This window comes from Martes martes, assembly GCF_963455335.1.
Source record: "Martes martes genome assembly, chromosome: 8".
In the NCBI taxonomy this organism is placed as follows: Eukaryota; Metazoa; Chordata; class Mammalia; order Carnivora; family Mustelidae; genus Martes; species Martes martes.
The window spans coordinates 7,989,936-8,006,730 of NC_137895.1; the positions used below are offsets into that span (position 1 = coordinate 7,989,936).

The 16,795-nt window shown below is 40.1% G+C and overlaps 2 protein-coding genes across 4 annotated transcripts in view; both read left to right on the top strand.

Annotated features, from left to right (window-relative positions):
• The window catches only part of ST13 (ST13 Hsp70 interacting protein), a 56,359-nt gene extending 52,394 nt beyond the window's left edge, over positions 1-3,965 (top strand). For all 3 annotated transcript variants that reach the window (XM_080811265.1, XM_080811263.1, XM_080811264.1), the window contains exons 11-12: positions 920-1,053; positions 1,653-3,965. In XM_080811265.1, the coding sequence (XP_080667391.1) occupies positions 920-1,053; positions 1,653-1,781 (263 nt within the window). In that variant the 3' untranslated portion in view covers positions 1,782-3,965. The remainder of the gene's footprint in view (positions 1-919; positions 1,054-1,652) is intronic.
• Positions 3,966-8,548: 4,583 nt separating this feature from the next.
• The window catches only part of SLC25A17 (solute carrier family 25 member 17), a 41,777-nt gene continuing 33,530 nt past the window's right edge, over positions 8,549-16,795 (top strand). The window contains exon 1 of the mRNA XM_080810016.1: positions 8,549-8,734. Coding sequence (XP_080666142.1) covers positions 8,681-8,734 — 54 coding nt within the window. The 5' untranslated portion in view covers positions 8,549-8,680. The remainder of the gene's footprint in view (positions 8,735-16,795) is intronic.

The window sequence follows — 16,795 nt, forward strand, 5'->3', positions numbered from 1 at the left end:
TTTCAGGCCCTCTTAGATCCCCTTACCTGTGACTGTTAGTTATTTATGGGCATGTTTTAAATTGTTGAGCCAGGTGGAAATGAGTTTGTTATATGTATTTCTTTACAATAGCTTACATATAGTCACCCTTGATCTGTAGGATGTTAGGGTAATGTATATTTCCCTTTATGATGTCTGTATTGGCATAATTGTGATTTCAGAATATCTGCAGTGGACATAAAGGGTTTATGGTAGTGAAAACCTGAGTAGAAGATAATTTCGGTTTATAATCTAAAAATATACTGGAAGAATTAAATCTCTTTTGCTAGAGCATTGTTCTCAGTGAAGAAGAAACACCACGAGTGCTTATTAAAAATGCAGATTTTTACTTCAAAGATTTGGAATCTGTCTAGGGTGGAGGTAGAAAGCCACAGTGTGTTATAACAAGCATTTCATGTAGTACCTAAAAGAATGACTGATCTAGAGGAATATAGTTTAAACAAAAACAAGTAAAGTCTTACAAATTAGAACTTTAAATTGAAACAAATAATGTTAGAGAATGTGAAAATAAGACGACAAAGATGATTTATTAGACTTTTTAAATGTTGTGATTCCAAGGGATTGTTAGCATTCTCTTTGTTTTAAGGTAAGGTTAGGTTTTTGGTTTTTTTTAACAGCTTTATTACTAGAAAAAAATAAATCCAGAAGGTAGCAAAGTTGATTTACAACCTTATTTTTTCAAGAGAAAATTTGAAGGTAAAATTATGTCCTGTTACATCTAGTTAGAATGTTTAGACTGCTGTGTTTAATAGCCCCCTTGTTCTTTGCGTGTGCACGTGTGAGTGTACGTGTATGATTTTCATCAGAAGGAAATAGTCTGCTATCAGATGACTTCAAAATACGGTTGGTGTCTGAGCAGTTAATTCATTGATTCTTGCAGGTGGCTTTCCTGGGGGAATGCCTGGTAATTTTCCTGGAGGAATGCCTGGAATGGCAGGGGGGATGCCTGGAATGGCAGGAATGCCTGGGCTCAATGAAATTCTTAGTGATCCGGAAGTTCTTGCAGCCATGCAGGTAAGACTTGGAAGAACAAAGTTGGACTTTGTATCACTAAGGCATTTCTTAAATTAATTCTGTGTGTACAGACAAAGGTTACTGTGTTAGCCATGTTTTAGTTATCTGTTACCAAATAGGTAGTTATGCGGTCAGACCATTTTTCTTTTTTTCTTTTTTTTTCCAGAATGAGTGGCTGAAGTTATTAAAAATTGGTTTCTAGTAGTTTGATTATATCCAGCTGTCCTTTTCCAGTTTGATTATATCCAGTTTCCTTTTCTTTTCTTTTCTTATTTATGTCCCAAGTTTTTATTTAAATTCTAGTTAGTTAACTTACAGTGTAATATTAATTTAGGAGTCGAATTTCATGATTCAGCTGTCCTTTTTATCAAAATTGTATATACTTTTTTTCATTATCTAGGTAAAGTGACATAATTGGCATTTGACTTTGAAGTGCACATTAGTAATATTTATACTTCAGGGACTTGTCCAAACCCCAATTAACTTGGCTGTGATAAAATTGTCAGTCTAAATAAAGACCTAGGATTTCAGATACTAAACTTGTAAAACTATAGAAGTCTTTTTAAATATTACTAAAAACCCACTGCCTTTCTTCGCAGGATCCAGAAGTTATGGTGGCCTTCCAGGATGTGGCCCAGAACCCAGCGAATATGTCAAAATATCAGAGCAACCCAAAGGTTATGAATCTCATCAGTAAATTGTCAGCCAAATTTGGAGGTCAAGCATAATGCCCTTCTGACAAATAAAGCCCTTGCTGAAGGAAAAGCAACTTCGATCACCTAATGGATGTCGCAATAATATAAACCAGTGTACCTCCGACCTTCTCATGAAGAAAGCTGGGGTGCTGTGAAGAGAATCCCTACCCCTCTGCTCCCCATGCAACTGAAACATTCTACAATGGTTTGCCATTAGGGTATTCATTCAGATAATGTTTTCCTGTTAGGAACTACAAACTTTAAACACTTTTTAAACCTTAAAAATATTTAAAAACATATTAAAAGGGTGTGTTAGTCCCTACATTTTTCTTTACTAATCATTTCAGTTTTTTTCCTTTGGATTAATTGGGCAAGGAAGATATTTCAGTGTGGAAGATTAATTGCTCAGTTATAACGAGTGAAATAAAGGTTTATTAGTGGGAGGCAAATAATACATTAAAATAGATGAAGTTTGAGTTGGAGATACGGTTTCTGAGGCATTTTGACTTGTCTTTTTAAATGCTTTATTTTTTAAACACAATTTATTTTGATAGAACCATTGGGACCACCAGTATTGCAGTCGGACCTGGGTAGGGACCCGAAGTGCTTGGCAGGGCAGCAGCAACCTTACTCCTTTTATATAGTGTGCACCCTTGTGCAGATGCATTTAAATCTTACACTGTGGTGAAGGGATGATTTTTATAATGCTGCAGTAGACTTGGATTACTTAGCTGTGTTCTTGTCTGATATAGAAATTAATAAATGTTTTGCATTATTTCCACATAGGGGAAATAAGGGAATACTTTTTTTTTTTTTTTTTTTAAATATTTCTGTGTTTAGAGTGACCTTTTCTGGTCAGAAAATACCTATCTCTTTGTGTGCTTTCTGCTTGTTTTCACGTCCCGCCTTCTCCCCTCCCAGTACTCTTTGGGCTAAAGATCGTCCTTTTTCACTGGCATCATCACTATTATCATCATTCACAGCATAATTGTGCAAGTATATGTAATGCTGGGTTTAATATGTAATACATATAGTGATTATGTAAGGTAATACCCATAACAGTTATAGTTTCTTACTTGGCCAAGCAATTGCATATTTAAATGTTAGGTTTCCACTTCGGTGAGATCTTAACCATCTCAGAAGATGTTGGAAGGAGGGATTCCCTTTGATGTTCAGTCTTCTGAGGAAATACCTGTTACAGTTAGAGTTTATCTGACATTATTCATTTTTGTAGTTTGGAGAGTATGAGGTTTGAATTCATTGATATACATAGAGGGGAGCCAAATTTCTTGATCCAATATGAATTATAAAATTGATGAGATCCATGGTTCTTCATTGTGGGGTTGATGGCATTATGATTCATTGTGTTCTTATTCAGCTCTTGAATACTGCACCATATCCCCCACCTCTCCTTTTTTTCCTCCCTCTCCTCCAAGGATAAAGAAATGATGGATTTTCTGTTGTACATTCAAATCTTAACATTAATTAAGACTAAGTCTAGGCACTGTACTAGGAATTGCTAGGTTTCTACCTTTCAATTTAAAGTGCTGGTGTTCAAAAACAGTTTTCAAGGGATGAGACCCTCTGTACTTTGCTTACTTGAAGAATCAGTGGTAGGAGCAGTGAAGAAAATTCCATGGAATAATTTCTGAAATAGCACATTTCTGAAGTCATAAGTAAGTTGATTCAGGTTTTGACCCTTTGCTGTACACAAGCAAATAGAAATGCATCTGTTATATAAGTGAGAAAAGGCTGTATGCTAACTGAGCATGCTTTTTAAATCCTTTAAAAATACTCAGCATATAAACTTGCGTTTGAGCTTGCCAGTGGTTTTTTTGTTGGTAATGTGTGTTCTCTCTCAAATTTTCTAATGTGTGCTGTGAATAACCCAAGAAGACCAGTTCCTTTTGGGTTCCTTATTTGATTTACTTTTTACTTAATTATATATTACGTAAATACATTCTAACATTGCAGATATTACCATAAGTGGGTAAAAGTAAAATTGGTCTTCTGAAAATGTGTCCTGTGCTCTTAAGTTCCACAAATACAAAGTACATTCATTTTCATAGAAACTCAGTATCATTTCTAAACCAGAAGTGTTTTTTCTTGTGCTAACAATGGTATAAGGAATAAGTAAAGGAGTTTTTTTTCTGCTTAAAAATATATAGTTACTGGATTTCTAGCTACATTAAAAATAAAGTATGGTTTCAAACTGGATATTGACCCCCCCACACGCTTTTTTTCCCCCAGCCAATACTCTCTTCTTTTAGGTCTATAGCACTCAACATTATTTGCTGGACATAGTAGGCTTCAGTTTATAAAGTGTTGTTAACAGTGACTTCTAAGAATATTTAGACGTTAAACAGAGCTTTACTTTTCTTTCAGGTAACAGTCCCAAGGAAAGCCATTCTGCCATAGTCAGAAGGTAGCTTCCATTTCCGAGTCCAAAAGTGCTTACTCTCATGCTCATCCTCTAGCCTGAGCAAACAGGAGAGGGCGCCAGGGAAACATACTGAGATACTGATACACATAGAACGTTTTATTACTTTACATATCCCATTTCTCTTCGTTTGTTTTTTTACTCAAGACCATATTTACCTTAAAGGAAAGCTAAAAAATAATAGTCCACTGCGGTATGGTCATGTGCCCAATAAAAAATTACAAAAGAAGGGAAGACAAGACCTGGGGTAACAACTAGCAGGCTGCCATTTTAGGAAATACTGGCCTAACGGGATAAGGGAGAAACAGATTTACTAATATCTAACATTAATGCACCCAAGTAGCCACTTAGGTAAGTAGTACTTACTCTGTGCCAAGTACTCTGTAATCAGTTTGAAAGCATTGACTCCATTCTGATAATGACCAGAACGGTAAGTGCTCTTATTCCCATTTTATATATAGATGAGGAAACTGAAGCACTTAACTAAATTGCCCAGGTTAACACCCCTGATTATTTGTAGAGCTGGAATTCTCACTAGGCTTGTTCTTCAAAGGTCTTCCTCTTTTATGCTCTGCTGCCCTCTGTACAAGGTTGCTTCTCGCAGAATTGTTCATGAATTCAAGAAATTGGAAATAAAATACATTTGAAGAGGATTGATAAGGAATATCACATCATTGGGTGTACTGATCTGCACACTCAACAGATTTCTACTAATAGGGATATAGCATAATTGAAGTGCTTGGAACACTTGTGACAAGCCCAGTAATGGGGACAAGAACAAACTAGTTTTAAAAATTATGGTGCAATAATTTTAAAGTTCAGTATTTACAACATATCGAATACCTACTAAGAGTGCTTAGTTGGGGGAGGAAAATTCCCTGAAGTAAACAGGCAGCAAATACTAAAATAGCCATTAAGCTTTTGATAGAGTAAATTTAAACTATGGCCTGTCAAATTGGGGGTTTTAAATATCTTGGCAATTTAGTGAGACCTTTTGTGTAGTGCTGGTAGGAGTATAAATTCACAACTTTCCATGAAGTTGTCTCTAAGGATTTTTACATTCTCTTTTGGTGGAATCCTGACATTAAATTGTTAAGTATTAGGAAACAGGGTAGCAAGGAGGTAGGTAGAGCTAATGTAAAATACATGTATTAGACTCTGAAAATCTAGGTATTTGATAAAGAGATCTTTAAGTAGTTCACTCTCCCCAGATCACTAGGATGTCAGGTTGCAGTGCATAAATCTGCCAGTGTAGAAGCACCGTACACGAAGTGTTAGTTCTGGATAGGTTCCTTTAGCCCACTGTGTGTTTGATGGCATGGGTGTAAAAGAGCATGCATAATTTTTTTATATACTATTTGTGTAGTGGGGGACTTGATGCCTCTAACTCAGGGAGCCCTCTTCAAGGAAGATGTGTAATTATGAATACTAAGACACAAAAGTAAATGGTTAGAACAAAGGAAGCAAAAACTGCAATTTAAAAAAAATTGGAAATCTCTCAAAATCAATTATAGAGGTAGTTTTGTTTTGAAATTTTTGTTTTGGGACACCTGGGTGGCTCAGTGGGTTAAGGGTCTGCCTTCAGCTCAGGTCATGACTGCAGGGTCCAGGAGTCAAGTCTCTCATCAGTCTCCTTGCTCAGCGGGGAGTCTCCTGCCTCTGCCACTCCCCCTGCTTGTATGCTCTGGCTCTGATAGATAAAATCTTTAAAAATTTTTTTAAAAAATATTTCATTTGCCAGAGTGCATAAGCAGGGGGGACCGGCAGGCCAAGGGAGAAACAGGCTCCCTGCCAAGCAAGGAGCCTAATGCGATACTCAATCCAAGGATCCTGAAATCGACCTGAGCAGAAGGCAGATGCTTAACTGACTGGGCAACACAGCCATCCCTATAGAGAGAATTTTAATATGCGGTATACAGGTTTTTTGGTTTTTTTTAAGGCGGGGGGTGTGTGGAGCTGAGGTGGGGGGCAGAGAGTGTCTTAAGCAGGCTCCACACACAGCACAGAGCCAGATGTGGGGCTCAGTCTCATGACTGAGCTCATGAACTGAGCCAAAATCAAGAGCCTGACATTTAACATACTGAGCCGCCCTAGTCCCTCTGTTACATTTTTTGCTGTGTGCTCATGATTTGTTGTGTTTTCAGTAGAAAATGTTAGCTTGATCAAAATACTCGTGATTGCTGCGAAGCAGAAGAATACATAGATGTGTTACCTGCTCTGGTTTTGTGCCCTACAGGTGGGAATTCTGGTCAGTTCTGTTACATTCAATTAATAAAATATATGAAGGATATATAAATACATAATTACATATAAATATATAAAAATAATAATCATAAATGTGTATGCTATGTAGCCCAGTATATTATTTACAGGAGAATGCTTCCAAGTTGAGTCAATGAGAACTGAATCTTACCGGGCACCTGAGTGGCTCAGATAAGAGTCTGACTTCAACTCAGGTCATATTTTAGGGTCTTGGGATGAGCCCCTTGAATGGGGAGTCTGCTTGTCCTTCCTCTTCCCCTGCTCGTATTCTCTCTCAAATAAAATCTTATAAAAAAAGAAAACAAAAACTGGGGGCACCTGGGTGCCTAGTTGGTTAAGCATGTGCCTTTGGCTTGGGTCATGATCTCAGGGTCCTGGGATCAAGCCCCAAATCAGGTTCTTTGCTCAGCACCGAGTCTGCTTTTCCCTCTCTGTGATCTCTCTCGCTTTAAAAGAAAAACAAAAACAAAACTGAGTCTTTTGCTTAAATTTTATAACTGACCTCTGTTTTAGTGCCAGCAAACTATTTTTATCTGCTGTTTGGACCTGTGCTTTTCTGTCATGATCCTAGGGAGTGTTGAGAGTATTCCTGGAAGCCATTTCTAGAACAGGAAGACTAGCGTAACAACCGTACATATAAATAGATACCACTAAATCTACTCGTGTCCAGCTCACCTTTCACTTAATTTGTGGTCGCTGTAGCACCACCCTAAATGAAGGGGAGTTTAAGTGGAAAGATCTTGACCAGTGGCGATTAAAATATTTTATGAAAATTTTGTGTGTGGTGGGGGAGACCGGGTAAACATTGTTAGGGCCCTCTCCTGAGCAGTAAATATGGCAATAGGTATAATAAAGCAAGGAGCCTGTCATGTAGTAAGCGCTCAGGAGTTATCACCAGGAGTATTTGAAGGGGAAACTCAGATGGTACTGAAGCTGGAGGAGACATGGCAGTGGCACTCCGGTAGCGTGAAGTTGGAGTCCTGAGGCCTTGCATCTCAGTATGACCAACATTAGAGGTTGAAAGTGGTTTCTCCCGTTCTTTGTAGTTTTGGTTCTTTGCTTTAGAACATGTGAAGATTTTTTTTTTTTAACATAAAGTACGTCTACATACTTTAGCTTTTGTAATGTTTACAGCACTGGAGTTGTATTAACGTAGTCACTTGAAACCTGGGCGCCTGGGGGGCACAGTAGGTTGCACAACCAAGTCTTAGTGTAGGATGGTGAGATAGAGCCCCAGTCGGCCCCGTAGGGCTCTGCGCTGAGCGCAGAGGCTGCCTGAGATTCTCCCTCTCCGTCTGCACCTCCTGCTTGGCCTCTCTCAAAAAAAAATAAGCAAACCTCTAAAAATGAAAAGAAAAACCAAAGAGGTTAAATGAGTGTCTTAGTTGCGAACGAGTATAATCCCACCTGCATCTGATCACTTTGATCTCAAGCTCCATTTTGTCTTCCTACCACATGGGGGTGGAGGGGTGGGGTTTCAAGGTTGGAGAACCTTGCCCAATCAACATTTCCTTCCGGATAAAATGTGACTTTATTATTTAAGATTTTATTTATCTGAGATAGAGCAAGAGAGCACAAGCAGAGTGGAGGGGCAGAGTATTAGGGAGAAGCAGGCTCCCCGCTGAGCAGGGAGTCCGACTGGGGGCTGGATCCCAGGACCCTAAGATCATGACCTGAGCTGAAGGCAGACGCTTAAGGACTGAGCCAGCCAGGCGCCCCAAAATGTGACTTTAAAGACACTGTTGAGAGAAAATAAGAGCGAACTTGCATTAAAATAGGAAGATCTGAGTCCCCATCTTGCCGGCTAGCAGCCTGTCTTATGGAGGGAACGTGGCCATCTAGGCCTAAGTCCCGATGTTGAAGCACAACCCCAGGCCCCCAGACTCGAGGGTACTCCGGTCAGACCCAGGGGCAGGCTACCGGCTTTCTGTCACAGTGTTCCGCGTGACTGGGCTAGCTCTTCTCTGCCCCGCCCACGCATGCCCCGAAGGCCAATCAGAGCCAAGGGACTTTCCCAGGGTCGCCTTTCCCCCCCACCCCTTCCCGCCCCCGCAGCCTCCGCGTGGGAGACCGGGCGCCTCACGACCCGGAAGTGGTTGTTCTCGAGGAGGCGGACCTGAGAAGGTGGGGCCTGTGACGCCTACGTCCTAGGCTCTGGCGCTTCTTTCCTCTACGCTAGCTGCGGCTCCTGAGGGAAAAAGTGTTGCTGGGTGTGTGGGGAACCGCAGCAATGGCCTCCGTGCTGTCCTACGAGAGCCTGGTCCACGCTGTGGCCGGAGCCGTGGTGAGGCGGGGTCTTCACGCCCGGGCCACTGCGGGGTGTGGGGCTTCTGTGGGGCCAGTCCCGGGATATGGCTGGGGGATGGGGATGAGAGGGAGAGGGTGGATTGGTATCTGCAGTCGTGACTGTGGGACAAGGAGGAATGAGGCATAGGCGAGAAGATACTGGAACAGTTTGGGGTGAGGGCCAGCACCCCCTTCGCCCCTGGCTGTTTTGGTCTCTTAAAAATATCTGGGCTATAGACAGCGATGATCCCTCATACCCACAGAGAGCCTGGAAGAAAATAATGGCTATTTTCTTTGCCTTCTGAAATTTAAAAACCAGTCACCTCCCTTAAAGGCCACCACACGTACAAACTTTGTTTCACGGGGCTGGAGGAGAACGCGGGTGTGAAGCTGTGTTCTTAGTCACGCGCTTACCTATAGCCTAGGCACTCTTGCTGCAGAGGAGTGGCAGTGTCTGGGATATCTCTGGCCAATATGGTCAGAAGATACGTTTTTTTGTTTTTTTTTTTTTTGTTTTTTTTAATATCAAGGTGAGAGTTGCGGTCTGCCACAGGTGTGGTTTACGGTGAGGTATGAGCGCGAGTCTTCGGTTTGTGGATGTCTCCGTTCCACTTGACGGCTCTCCCTTTTCCTCGACACTTGCCACTCTTGGCTTGGGTGACTTCCTTCTCTGGATGTCCTCCCAACTCTCTGGCTGCCCTTTTCTCATATCCTGCGTCAGCTGTCAAGGTGCACCTTTAGCAGCTGGAATCACTGTGACTTCAGAAGAATATCAGAGCCCTCTCCTTTTAGTCTGCAAAACTTCCCTGAGAGCTCCTCTTCTGTGCACACTAAGCAGGGACGATCCCCAACTCCATCATCTGTTAGGTGACCCGTAAACTTCACTTTCCTAATCTATGAAGCAGGGGTGTCCGAACATAATCCACAGACTTGTTTTTAGAGTTAGCTGACACAGTACTTCTTGGAAGGGCCTGACTCAGGAGTCTCGGTTCATTTAATTAAACCAGAACAGCCTTTCAGCCAGTAAAAAGGTGCTCAAATGGAAGCTTGCTTGACGTGATCTAGGATGGTCATGGAAGCCCATGTGTCTGCAGTAGAGGGAATAAAGAGGCAGAAAGGCTTCAGGGGACCGAACTATATGAGACTTTAACTCTGAGTAGGAATGAGAGCTAGCTAGCTTTTGAAGGTTTTTGAGCATCCAGCAACTTGCTGATACACATTTTATTGTATTTTATTTTTTTTTTAAGATTTTATTTATTTACCTGACAGAGCGAGAGTGGGAACACAAGCAGGGGATTGGGAGATGGAGAAGCAGGCCTCCTGCTGAACAGGGAGCCAGAAGTGGAATTTGATCCCAGGACCCTGGGATCATGACCTGAGCCGAAGGCAGATGCCCAACGACTGAGCCACCCAGGTGCCCGCTGATTTACATTTTAAACATGATCACCCTGGCTGCTCTGATGAAAGTAAACTGTAAGGGAGTAAAGGTGGAAGCAGGGAAATTGCCAGGGGGCTTTTATGTCATCTCAGGCCAGAGATAATGGTGGCTTGGACTAGGATAGTAGCAGTGGAGGTGCTTAGAAGTGATCATTAACCTGGAATATAGTTATAAGATAGAGTCACCAGGGTTTGATGGTGGGTCGGATATGGGATATAATAAGTTGAGAGTTGGTTGACTCCTCAAGAGTTTTTGGCTTGAACAAGTGGAAACATTTACATTACTGAGATAACGAAGACTATAACTGGGCAGGTTATAGAAAGATTGGTTTTGGACTAGTTCAGTTTGAAATGCATAAGAGTTGGGACGCCTGGGTGGCTCAGTTGGTTAGGCGGCTGCCTTCGGCTCGGGTCATGATCCCGGCGTCCTGGGATCGAGTCCCACATCGGGCTCCTTGCTCCGCAGGGAGCCTGCTTCTCCCTCTGCCACTCTCTCTGCCTGTGCTCACTCTCTCTCTCTCTCTCTCTCTGGCAAATAAATAAATAAAGAAAGAAATGCATAAGAGTGTTAATGGCACTAGATAAGTGGACTGAGAGGAAAGCCTGGAAGACTGAGTACCCAACATTAAGTAATTAAGTAATTAAGTAATGCCAACATTAAGAGAGATTTCAGAAGTGAGATAGCCCCTGCAAAGGAGACTAAGGAAGGACCTGCTGGGGAGGAGGAAAACTAAGAAATGTGGTATCCAGAAAGTCACATGGATAATTAGCCATTGGATTTATTAACTCATTTCTCAATAAATCCAGTGGTTAATTGACAAGACACATTTTGGTAGATGGTGGAGTGAATAGTCGAAGTGTGACTAAGAAAGAATGGGAAGATGGGAAGTGTTTGTTTTCTTTTCTTTCTATCAATAAATGCCATTCATTCAGCACCTGTACAGAGTGCTTTCTATGTGCCATGTAGTGTTCTAGGTGCTAGAAATATACTGGAGAACAAAGTCTTTTTATTCATGGAGAGTGCCTTCCGATGGGGGAGTCAGACAAATAATTGAGTAAACAAAAAATAACTTTTAGATTGTGTTAAGTGCTATAAAAGAAAAACGTTGGCACACTTTTTCTGTAAGAAGGTAAATGATAAATATTTTAGATCTTGTGTACAGTCTCTGGTGCAGCTACTGAGCACTGCCATGATAGTGTGACAGTAGCCATTGACAATATGTAAATGAATGAGTGGAGCTGAGTTCCAATAAAAACCTGTTTATGAAACCAGAGAGTGGATTGGATTTGACTCTTGGCCCATAGTTTTCTGAGCTTTACTATAGAGAGTGACTGTGGGTAGAGGTGATTTATCTCCATGTAACCTACAAAGACATTTCTATATTTTCTCTCTCCTTGTTGCCAGTTTTTCTCCTGTTAAAGTTATGTTTGAAATTATGCACCCTGAATTTGCTATGGTTTTTCTTTCTTCCATAAACTGTTAGATTATCTAATAGATACACTTTATAAGATTTTTTTTTTTTTCCTCTTGCTTCCCCTCAGGGCAGTAGTGTTCCTGGCACATATCTGAGAAGTTGCATTGTGTTTTTGTTCTTTTTTTTTTTTTTTTTTTGAACTGTTATGCTGAAGAATGATCTCAGACTTTTTTTTTTTGCCAACCTTTGTGTTAAAGTTAAACCATGTAATGCAGGTCGTTTCTTCTGGTTGCTACCAAAGGAAAAAAATTTCACTACAAAACTGTCACTACAGTTGGTAAGAAAAATGGCATTTCTTTTAATGGTATAGTATTGTCCTGAGCATAGTGTTCAACCAAAGCTTTGAGATGATCAAGGAGAGTTGGTTTAGCATAGTGTTTAAAATTACTTGAGTTGCCTGAGTGCCTGACTTGAGCCAGGCAGCCTGGGTCAGAATCCTGTCTTTGCCTCTCAGTAGCTGTGTAATTTCTGTATAAACTCCAAGCAAGCCTGCCTAGAGTCGTTGCTTCTCCCCAAAGGATTGTTGGATCATTGCTTAAGATGTTGATTTACAACCTTTTTGAGTTGACATGTTTCATGTTTGCTTATTTGCTTCCAAGTTCTACATTTCCACATCAAGTGTGGTGTTAAACACACACACACATATTTAAAAATTAAAATAAACAAATAGTGATTTTGAGTGTTCCCTGGCACACCTTGCGTTAACTGCAGATAATTTCGAGTATGAAAATTAGAATTGTACTATTTCAGGAGAATGCTATAGCTCTAATGGATGACTATTACATGATAGAATTAATGACCTCATTCATAAACATTTCTCAAAACTTTGAGTATAATTAGGTTTATAATATTATATTTTGGGTTCCCATTAGATTAGCTTTGAAAGGCAGATTTTATTTGTAGAAATGTACATTTGTAATTAAAAGAAATTTTATTAATCTGCAATTTGAAAAGTGAAATTGGTTAGAATTGCCTAAGTGGGGTTTAGACACTGAAACAGACTTTGGAATTGTAATACTAATAATTAACCAGGGGACTTCTTTTCTCCCTGTAGTTAATTTGAAAATTTTTTTGTTTTTTTAATTGTATAATTTATGTTTAGAATAGGAGTTTGCTAGCCAAAATGAAACAGGAGGGTAATAAGAGACTTTTAGAATCAGAAAGCATGGCCAAAGGTCCTCATGTAAATCCGCATGTGGGGAACTTAAAGTTAGTTCTGACAAAGCTGGTATGAAAGATGAGAGATAAGGAGAAGCCTTTGTAGTTCGGGAATCTCATACTATGCAAAGAAGTTTGGGTTAAATTTTATCAGAAACAGTGTTTGTCAAATTGGTTGTGTCTTCCTCGTTGTGTTTTCTTTATATACAAGTAAGCATTTACAAATAGATTTTTTGTTTATATAACTGGTATTATAGAGTTTCATATCGTGGGGTTTTTGGTGTTTGTTTCTGAATATAAAGCATTTCCCCATGTGTGTCAGTTAGGGCTCTCGGGTTGCAAGCTGGAGAAACAGCCTCTAGGTAATTTAACAAAAAGAAAGTTTATTGGCTCCCAGGATCAGTGCAGGGGCTGAAGACTTGAAGTAGGAAAGAACCAACATGCTCCACTGGAGTGTGTTGGGCACCACTAATGGAATCAGCGGATTTTGTCGCTCTACAGTATTCTGCTCAATATTTAAAGTCATGGGAGAGTCCCTGTTAGCTGTGTTCCGGGTTATGTGCCCAGGCCTTGACTGTAATGGGTGGGGAAAGGGTCTCTCAAAAGGAGCCTTCCAGAACTCTTCAGCTAGTGTAGCGGAGGGTAGGACCATCCTACCAAAATTGTACACGGTGGGAGGAGGAAAAGATCAGACTGCCCTTAGGAAGAGGGAATGATGCCATATGGCTCAAAACATCAGAAATCCACTATATCATGTCATTTAAAAAGATTTCAAAAAGTATTGTTTTTTTAATACAAAATATTCTATCATAGGAGTATTCTATAATTTATTTATGGACATATACATTGTTTCTGACTTTTCACTGTGGTAAACACTCAGTGCAATGTAAATGTTAATGGGGCCTCCCACACCCGCTTATGAAGACTCTGGAATTGCTTAGTTAAGTGACTTCCATAATGTCACTCTTTAATTGATAGATTAGAAACAAAACCCTCTATATCCAGATTCAATTTAGTTAACTCAGACTCTAATTTGTAAAATGTCTATAACTTCACAGGGTTTTGTGAATATTAAATAACATGAGTTATTTAACTATCTGACACATAGAAGGGGCTCAATAAATGGAAGCTATTAATCACTATGTTTTCTAATTTTCTGTGCATCCTAACTTGATTGAGTTAGTGAATTTGATGTTATATTTAGTAATATTTAGTACTTAGAATACCCTAGCTTCTTTTTTTTTAAGATTTTATTTTTTTAAGGAATTTCTACACTAAATGTGGGACTTGAACTCACAACCCTGAGATCAAGAGTTGCAAGCTCTACTAACTGAGCCAGCCAAGCACCCCTAGAATTACCTAACTTCTTAACCCCCTCTCAAATCTGTTAACAATTCTGATAGGTAGGCATTGTGACAAGTGGTTAAAAGTGTGGGCTCTGAAACCAGACTACCTTGAGTTCCAACTCAGGTATGCTGTTTACCATCTTTGTGACTTTGGGCATGTTTCTCAACCTCTCTTTGCCTTGGTTTCTTCATCTGTTAAAAGGGGAAGATAATAATACCCACCTCAGGGCTGTTTCTAAGACTTTTGGACAAGTATCTTTATTCTCACAGAGAGATGGGGAAATGGAAACAGGGATTTTATTTTTTTTTTTAAGATTTTATTTATTTATTTGACAGACAGAGATCACAAGTAGGCAGAGAAGCAGTCAGAGAGAGAGGAGGAAGCAGGCTCCCTGCTGAGCAGAGAGCCCGATGTGGGGCTCAATCCCAGGACCCCGAGATCATGACCTGAGCCAAGGACAGAGGCTTTAACCCACTGAGCCACCCAGGTGCCCCGAAACAGGGATTTTAAATGGCTTCTGAGGTTACCAGTGAATTGGTCATAGGCACAGGGCCAGAATCCAGGTCTCCCCTCTCTGCTACTCTCTCTTCTCTCTGCTGTGCCTGGGTGTCTTCTCTTCCATGCTTCTTGTCCCATTCCTTCGTGTATTTCTAAATCAAACTCTGAATATCCTTCGATTATCAGAAAGCAAGTGACATTAAATATTAAGTGTACATGTGTATAAACAAACTAGAGGCACATGGACACTAATTGTTTACTGGGAGTATTTTATTTTTTATTTTTTTAAGATTTTATTTATTTATTTATTTGTCATAGAGAGAGCACAAGCAGGCAGTGGCAGGCAGAGGCAGAGAGAGAAGCAGTTTCCCTGCTGGACAAGGAGCCCGATGTAGGACTCGATCCCAGGACCCTGGGATTATGAGCTGAAGGCAGTGGCTTAACTGACTGAGCCACCCAAGCGTCCCTACTGGGAGTATTTTAAACTACAGTTCTAACAGTTTATATGTTCAGTTCTCTTTGAAATGGTTTTCCTTTCCACAGCTGATTCATTCAGACCCAGAGTTTACATCTAGTTGCTCAGATTCCCCTAGCATTAACTTAGGTTGGTGTACATCTGAGGGCATTGTGTTGCTTTGGTTTAAATATCTCAAAAAATGGTGATTGAAGTAAGTCTTTGTTGTATTTCTTTACTTCCTAGCTTGCTGTTTTATTTCATTTAGGCTTCTGTTAAATTATGATTGAATCATTATGTAGCTTTTAGTCTTTAAGACTTCATTGCCTCACTACCTCCCATCCAAAATATATCTTGATTTCTTAGTAATCCTTTTTTTTTTTTTAAGATTTTATTTATTTATTTGACAGAGAGCACAAGTAGGCAGAGAGGCAGGCAGAAAGAGAGGGAGAGGGGGAGAAGCAGGCTCTCCCCTGAGCAGAGAGCCCGATGCGGGGCTCGATCCCAGGACCCTAAGACCATGACCTGAGCCGAAAGCAGAGGCTTAACCCACTGAGCCACCCAGGTGCCCCAGTAATCCTTTTTTTAAGACTTCATTTTTTAGAGCGGTTTTAGATTCACAGCAAAATTGAGAGAAGATACAGAGATTTCCCTTATACCCCTAGCCCCCACACATGCACATCCCCCACCAGAGTGGTGCATTTGATGAACCTACATTGACCTATCATAATTACCGAAAGTCCATAGTGTATATTAGCGTATATTCACTCTTGATGCTGTGCATTGTATGGATTTGACAGTGTATAAGGACATGAAACCAGCATGATTGTATCATGTGGAGTACTTACACTTCCCTAAAAGTCCTGTGTGCTCTCCCTGTTCATCCCTTCTGACCTCCTTAATAAATTTTCCAGCTAACGGAGTCACTTCATTTCAGTTCTCCTAATCTTAAAGATTCTTATGCAGTCTTTATTGGAATTATTTTTCTAACTTTACTTGGCTTCCTTCTGCTTGAGTCAGAAAAAGTTTAAATAAAGAAAACTGTTTTGCCATACATATAATAGCCTATAACTTTATTTTTGAAATAAATATGGATTAATAGCTGCAAAAAAGTTTTTAAAAAGTTTTAAAAGTTTAAAAAAAATTATCCATGTCATCTTGAGTCATTTATATTTTCTTCTGAACCTGAGTTTTCTGAGCTATAAAATGGGGACAATAACACTTCATTTACTGGGGTCTCCTGGTAACACTTGTGGAGCACCTAGTGCAGTGCCTAGAAAAGTGTAGTAAGGCCATAATTTATTTATTTTTCAGATATATTCTTGTAAATATAGTATTTATCTCCAGTTTCAGAAATTCAATAGAATTGAAATTTTTTCTCACCTTGTGTGGCCAACTCTACCCATTCACTTGTAGCAAATGATCTTACCTTTTTATTTATTTATTTTTATTTATTTATTTTTTTTAAGATTTTATTTATTTGCTAGAGAGAAAGAGAGAGTACACAGAAGCAGGCAGAGAGGCAGGCAGAGGCAGTGAGAGAAGCAGGCTCCCTGCCGAGCAAGGAACCCGATGCAGGACTCGATCCCAGGACCCTGGGACCATGACCTGAGCCGAAGGCAGCGGCTTAACCAACTGAGCCACCCAGGCGTCCCTGATCTCACCTTTTATTCTCTAGATAACATAGGGG